This window comes from Triticum aestivum, chromosome 5B (assembly GCF_018294505.1).
Source record: "Triticum aestivum cultivar Chinese Spring chromosome 5B, IWGSC CS RefSeq v2.1, whole genome shotgun sequence".
In the NCBI taxonomy this organism is placed as follows: domain Eukaryota; kingdom Viridiplantae; phylum Streptophyta; class Magnoliopsida; order Poales; family Poaceae; genus Triticum; species Triticum aestivum.
The window spans coordinates 600,459,018-600,466,246 of NC_057807.1; the positions used below are offsets into that span (position 1 = coordinate 600,459,018).

At 43.0% G+C, this 7,229-nt stretch overlaps 1 protein-coding gene and 1 pseudogene across 2 annotated transcripts; one reads left to right on the top strand and one right to left on the bottom strand.

Moving 5' to 3' along the window:
* Positions 1-428: 428 nt before the first annotated feature.
* LOC123117091 (immediate early response gene 5-like protein) lies at positions 429-3,168 on the top strand. Of its 2 annotated transcripts, none has more exons than XM_044537930.1 (4): positions 429-945; positions 1,095-1,243; positions 1,349-1,414; positions 2,429-3,168. In XM_044537930.1, the coding sequence occupies exons 1-3, from the start codon at positions 506-508 to the stop codon at positions 1,408-1,410; spliced, it is 651 nt and encodes a 216-aa protein (XP_044393865.1). In that variant the 5' UTR covers positions 429-505; the 3' UTR covers positions 1,411-1,414; positions 2,429-3,168. The 2 variants fall into 2 exon arrangements, with proteins under 2 accessions (XP_044393865.1, XP_044393866.1); XM_044537931.1 differs by having other exon boundaries at positions 2,436-3,168.
* On the bottom strand, positions 2,388-5,601 carry LOC123115078 (MDIS1-interacting receptor like kinase 2-like; annotated as a pseudogene).
* Positions 5,602-7,229: the final 1,628 nt, after the last annotated feature.

The following is a 7,229-nucleotide window of genomic DNA, read 5'->3' on the forward strand; positions in this document are numbered from 1 at the left end:
TCGTGTACGAATAGGACCAATCCAAATTCGGTACGTAGCGGGTGTAGGGTACCGGCGCTCGCGGGCACGTCAAACAACTGACCGTTGTCCTATTCGACGCATGACGCATTGGCGAAATTTTTTTTGGGACGGAGGGAGTAGTACAAAAAACCTAACACAAATTTTTCTAAATACGGATATATTAGATTCATCCGAATAGGAAGTGGTACAATGCGTCACGCGTCGAATAGTATCCAGAAAAGCATCTTCAATGAACCGTCATTTTCCATATAAAATGATCGCTCAGTTACCCTTAAAAAACATATTCACTCAGGCCCAGGGCCATGCAGACAATTCACAACCAAATTTACTGTTTCACAGTTGTTTTAAACAAACACTTCTACACAGCAACATTTTCACGACAGCTTTTCCAGAATCTGCAGCTCAAGTAAATACAGCCTTAGATTGATGTCAAAAAAGAAAAGGAAAAATTAGGAGCTCCCTTGTAAACATCGCTCCAGCACACATGGCAGGGCACGATTGCGGCGCATCTCGCCCTTCCCCGGGGCCTGAGCATTTCCGCACCGCCGCCACCCCTTCCCTCCACGGCACCGCCTCGAGCGAGCACCACCGCGCATTCCCCTCCGCCCCTCGGCCTCGGCAGTCAGCTGCTCTCCCGGTCTCCGCGGCCTCTGCCCCAGCCGCCATGCCGCCGGCCCCTGCCTCCCTTGCGCCGCCGAAGTCGAGGAGCACCAACTCCGATTCGCACTCCTGCTCCTCGGCCTCGGCAGTCAGGTGCCCACCGGCCTCCGCCGCACTGCCGCCGCAGGCCCCTGCCTCCGCACCGTTGGGCCGCCAAAGCCGAGGAGCGCCGACTCCAGACTCCTCGCTCAGCTACTCTGTGCACCGCTGCTGCTGCTCGCCTCGCCGACTCGGCAGTTTCTTGGACTGTGAGCGAGACACTAAGTAATTTCTAAACTTGTGCATTTTTTTTGCGGGAATTCTGAATTTGTGCATTGAAGCAAGATTCAGTTGAAATAGAGATGCGCATGTGTTGAATTGAACTCGAATCGATACATTTTCTTACCACTCTACAATTTCATTTCATGCTGTAGAAATAGAAGACGAGGAGGTTTTTTTCATCAAGTGCCCGCAGCATCGGGTACGCCCTATTGCTTCAGCTCAGGGGAGTCAGGGAGTGTATTTGCAAGCATTGATGATAATGATATTTTATATCGTCTTCAGTCCTGTAGATCTCGCAAAGGTTTTCTTTACCTCGTTGTAGTGCTAAGTTTTCAGATTTGTATCAATGGTTATTATTTCACTTGGTGTTTATGTCTTATGAAATTATACTTTTGATGTCTTGCAGGTGTTGGTTCTTCTTCTACCGTTGATCAGGTCATGGGACACACAGATGAAGCAAATTATTGATTTGGTACACTTCTGTATCTCTGTTTTGTTATTTGTAGGATTTATCATGTTTTATCTATTTTGTCAGATGTTAAGCATTGAGTTTAAATTCTAGATCTATTGTGCAATTGGGCCATATTTTGTATGTATGTTTTTGCATGGGGTATTTTTTGTGGTAGTTATGAGGTGGTTTTGGCGTAGTTATAGGCGCTGCTGATTCATGTGCTCACAATGTCTAAAGTCGCCTAAGGTTGACTTAAGGTGCCTTACGGACGACCTTATGGCCACATTGGAGACACCCTTACAGTCAATCTCCTCAATGTGTAAATTAGTCTAAGGTCCACCTTTTGATAGTTATGGCCGACGTACATTGGAGACGCCTTAATGGGATATAAGCTGGTGTAAAATGGAAAACTAGCACATGCTAAATTGCTAAAAGTGTAATAACAGTAAAAAATTACTCCATTCTTTATGGTAGCATTTGAATGATTACCTGAACAATCAAATTCCAATTGCTTACCTGTAGCAATTTGCAGGCTAGATTAAGTCAATCTGAATTCCAGTAGAAGAAACGCATCAGGAGTCCGCCATTTCATAATGATCATTTCCAAGAGCGTGAGTTAGCTCACCGGCCGGCAATAAAGTAGGCCATGGCAGTGAAGATATAGGAAATAACCAGTTGAATACTTGAATCGGATCGCAGTTCTTCAATAACAGGATGCAAATGGAATATTTATGTGTTCTTTTGAAGAAATATCACGAGTCAGCTATATAAATATTTACAGCTAGCTAGTAGCTAGCTAGTAACGAGCAGCCAAAAGTTCCTCTGCATTGCTATACAAATATTTAGAAGTAGCAAATAGCCAACCAACGAGCACTCATCAGCTAGTATAGTACTCTTATTGTACAATATTGAGGGTAAAGCCAAAATAATCTATGATCGGAATGAGTAATTATAGTCTCTGGTCAAAAGGTGCAACCGAAGAAACACCAATGTGCTAAGAACATTCAAAACCAGAAGCAGTCATGACATTTTCAGTGTGCAGGTAATCAAGATTACCGGGCCCTTCATCTGCAGAGAACACTTTGATTGCATCCTGCATCATTGGACGGTTTGATGGGTCAGGTTCTATGCACCGAACCGCGATGGCAATCACTTTGAAGATTTCATTTGCAATCTCAGCTTTAGGGAATGGGAGTCGGATGTCCAGCAAATCCTTGGGTATTGTATTTTTCTTGTCCATGGACGAGAGGGATGAAAGAAAATCACCCGGATGATGTCCCATGAACAACTCGAGCACAAGCACTCCAAAACTATAGACGTCGCACTTATCCGTCACCCTTGTTGTGTATGCAAGCTGTGCCAAACCAACAATGAAGAGTTAATTTTAATAACCTTTTTGTATGTATGCACTAAAAAAAGGGGTGTGAAGGGATAATAAGACTTGTTCCCTGCCACACATAAGTAAGAAGGCATGGCTCGAACCCGGGCTGGCTAGCCCACCAACCATGGTACTAATCATTTGCATCCGGGAGAGTTCTCATATATAGATTGTAGAGACCAGAGATAAACATAGTATGGTCGATAAAAAGATATATGATATATTAGTTTTTGACTGTATAATTGGATACATTTACACAAACCAATAAGTAATACTCTACTTCCTGCAACAGTTAGGAAGATCTATGCTAATCATTTCATTATTGATGTGAAAATATATATAACGCTATGCAAGACATCCATCGAAGTGACCAAAATAAATGTAACAACATGTTCATTTAACCGACATAGATATATATTATTGTACTTGGTACAAGATATCATTTTGTCCGGGCAAGCCTTGTGCAGTTTGACCCATCCACATCTAATATTTTGGCAATACCAAAATCAGAGATGCATGCTCTAAATTCCAGATCAAGCAAAACGTTGTTACTTGTTATATCTCTATGGACTATCGGCGCAAAGCAATCATGATGCATGTAAGACAAAGCATGGGCCACATCCTCAATAATATTTAACCTCCTTGTCCAGTCCAACTCTATTGCAGTTTCCTTGGTCCTTAAAGATGTTGCTAAGCTTCCTCTTTCCATGTATTCATACAAAAGAAATCTTCCTCGAGTAGCAGAACAGTAGCCAAATAACTTCACAATGTTGCGATGCCGAATATGCATCAAGGCATCTATTTCACGATTAAATAGCTCGTCATCTTCTATTGTATGAATCTTCTTTACTGCAAATATCTCGCATGTTGGTAAGTGAGCTCTATATATTGACCCACTACTTCCAATTCCAATGCAGTGAGCGTCACTAAAATTTTCTGTGGCGTCAACAATTTGCCTGTACATATCTCCTCCATGAAAGTTCCAGATGGAGAACCACTTTGTCTGTTGCAATTCATTTGCGCATTCCACCTTGGATTTCCTCTTACATTGCAAAGTTACTAGTAACATGGTAAACAGAAAAGATACAACAGGTATTATAGCTAGTAAAATAGCTCTGGGCTTCTTTTTCCGTCCACCATTTTGGTTAAGGTCACAAGGGGGCAAACCTTTCACTACACCACACAATAGCTTATTCTGCATGAACCATTCGATTGGAGCTTCTTTAAACAACCTACTCTATGGCACCGACCCTTCCATTTTGTTGAATGACACATCAATGGATAGGAGGCTGAACATGCGCTCAAATGATGGTGGGATGCTATCTTTCAGTGCATTGTGTGAAAGATTCAAAACTTCGAGCATGCTCAAACCACCTAGCTGACTCGGAATGACACTAGCAAATGAATTATCACTTAGATCCAACAATTCTTGTAGGTTTACCAACATTCCTAGTTCGACTGAATGCTGCCATTGAGGCAATTATGGCTCAAATTCAGGAAGTGAAGCTTGAGACAATGTTCAATTGACCCCTGTATCATCCCACTTAGGTTGTTTGATGATAAATCCAAGTACTCAAATTATTTAGCGATCCAATATCTTTAGGTATACTTCCTTGGAGCAGGTTATTACCGAGGCTCAAGTTAAACAACACCGTTAAATTGCCAATCCCAGTGGAATCTGCCCTTCAAGTTTATTTGATGAAAAATCAAGTATCCCCAACTGAGATAACTGCCCTATGCTTGGTGGTATGACTCCAGTAATTTTGTTGTTTGATGCACGTACCATCGTAAGTTTGTAACACTCACCCCAGTGATGAGATAATTGGCCAAATAGTTTGTTTGAACTGATATCAACATAGATAAGATTCGGATGAGCCCCATCTCGGTGATATTTCCTTGAAGCTGATTTCCTTCAAGATGAAGTTTAACTAGGCTTTTGCAACTTAGCAAGCTTGTTGGCAAGGGTCCAACCAAGTTGTTGCCATTAGCGGTGAGAAATTGTAGTCGGCCTCCCGCGCAAAGACCCGATGGCAATGCACCAGATAGATTGTTCAAAGAGACCCCAAACATTTCAAGATTCATTAACTCAGCAATTTCTTGAGGAATGTGTCCAGAAAATTTGTTGAAATTAAGATTTAAGAAGCTGAGCTTAGTCAAATTCCCTAAACTGTTTGGGATAGGACCAGTTAGGTTGTTCAAACTGAGCTGAAAGTCCTCTAAATTCACCATATAACCTAGTTCCCAAGGAATTTTTCTGGAAAGTTGGTTCTGGCCAAGGACCAAGATCTTTAGTTTGGTCAAATTACACAAATTTCTTGGAAAGTAACCTATTAGTGTGTTGTAGCTAAGCCGCAAGTCCTCTATGTGCACCAAATATTCCAAAACCAGTGGAATGTGTCCAAAAAGTTGGTTACAGTGAAGGTGCAAGGTAGCAAGTTTGGTCAAATTCCAAAAATTGCTTGGAACGGACACTAGTAGAAAAATGACCTAATGTGAGGCACATTAGTGCCGGTTCGATTTTGGCCCGGTACTAATGGTACCATTAGTGCCGGTTCGAACGGCTATGCATTAATGCCGGTTCGTTTTTAACCTTTAGTACCGGTTCGTGCCATGAACCGGTACTAAAGGGGTGGTGGCAGGCTGGCGTCAGGAAAGGGCCCCGCGATCACCTTTAGTACCGGTTCGTGGCACAAACCGGTACTAAAGGGCTAACCTTTAGTACCGGTTCGTGCCACGAACCGGTACTAAAGGGGTTTGACCTATAGTCCCGGTTGGAGACACAAACCGACACTATAGGGCAATTTTCAAACTCTACCCCCCTTATCGCCATTTCTGTTTTGAAAAATACAATAGAAAATGATAAAAAAATCAAAAAATAAAATTCTTCGAGATGTAGTTATATTACTACATCTACTAGTTAGGAAAATTAAAAAACTTAAATTTGGACATGTTTTACAAAAAGTGTAGGGAAAATGTAAAACGGCTATAACTTTTGCATACGATGTCAAAAAATGTATAATATATCAAAAAATTCAGCACGAAAACCCGCATCCGATGGTGACAACGCAAGAATATGTGAAAACGTACGTGAAGTCTATTTGATTCTAGTTTTCAATTGGCAGAGTACCATATGTGTAATAATTTGTCTGTGTTTTTAATTTACAGGAAGATGTGGACGTTGAGAATGAGCAAAATAATTTTGAGGAATCGTGGGCCGATAACTTGAGCCAGGTTTGTTCAAACATTTTGTACCGCGCGTGGTAGTTTGTAATAGATCATAAAAACTGACATAGTTTCATATGTAATTTTGTAGGAGGGTTCAGATGGTCCCGATGGTGGTGACGACGAAGCAGAGATGGACATTGAGGAGGCTCTATACCAGCAGCGCGTGTTGGAGACACATTGGAAGGTCATGGCTATGACTTTTCGATCACAAGGGGATGCATATATATTCTACAACGGGCACGCCAAAGAACATGGATTCAGCATCAGGAGAGAGAAGGTGAAACGAGGGAAGGGTGCTTCAGGAATAATACGGTTCAGGCGGTTTGTCTGCTCAAGGGCAGGGAGAAGGCAGAGGAAATTCATAACCATGGAGGGTCGCACCCGTAGGCTTAGACCCGAGACTCGATGTGAGTGCGGTGCGCAGATGGTGGTGAAATTGGACAGGGCACGAGGAGTTTGGTTCGTTGCGTCAATCGTGGATGATCACAACCACGCGATGGCTCAACCCGACGAGGTTCCTTTTTTGTGGTCACACAGACGGATTGGAGATGGCACGAGGGCAGAGATACTGGCTATGCAAGGGGCTGGAATCAGGAAGCATATAACTGTGGACAACTTCATCAGTAGGTATGGTTCGTACGACAAATGCGGACTTATTAGGCGGGACGTGTACAATCTTTGTTGCAGAGAGAAGATGAAGCTCATAGCAAAGGGTGATGCTGAGACGGCAGTGGGCATTATGAGGAGCAGAAAGGCGAAGGATCCAGACTTCTTCTTCGAGTACAAGCTAGATAAGGAAGGGTGGTTGAAGTGTATGTTCTGGTGCGATGCACAGTCGCGGAGGGACTATCAGGATTACGGAGATGTGGTCGTATTTGACAGCACGTATAAGATGAACAGATATGGTATGCCGTTCATCCCCTTCGTCGGTGTTAATAACCACCGTTGCACAACAGTTTTTGGGTGCGCCATTGTTTCCGACGAGACCGAAGCGACGTATGTGTGGCTGCTCCAGACTTTTATGAGGGCAAACTATCAGCAGAAGCCAAAGTCAATTATCACAGATGGTGACGCTGCAATGCTCCGAGCGATTCGGAGTGTCCTTTCAGATGTGCTCCATCGTATTTGCTCGTGGCATATCGTGAAAAATATGCAGAGGCACCTATATTACAAGTCACTAGATGAGTTTAGATCGCTCCTGTACTATGCCACCTCTGAAGAGAACTTTGAGGA

Bases quoted from the DNA above. Each gene is read 5' to 3' on its own strand.
- LOC123117091 (XM_044537930.1), top strand. From the start codon at position 506: ATGGCAGGGCACGATTGCGGCGCATCTCGCCCTTCCCCGGGGCCTGAG. The intron at 946-1,094 runs GTAATTTCTAAA...TTCATGCTGTAG, and splicing joins GACTGTGAGCGAGACACTAA to AAATAGAAGACGAGGAGGTT. The intron at 1,244-1,348 runs GTTTTCTTTACC...GATGTCTTGCAG, and splicing joins GTCCTGTAGATCTCGCAAAG to GTGTTGGTTCTTCTTCTACC.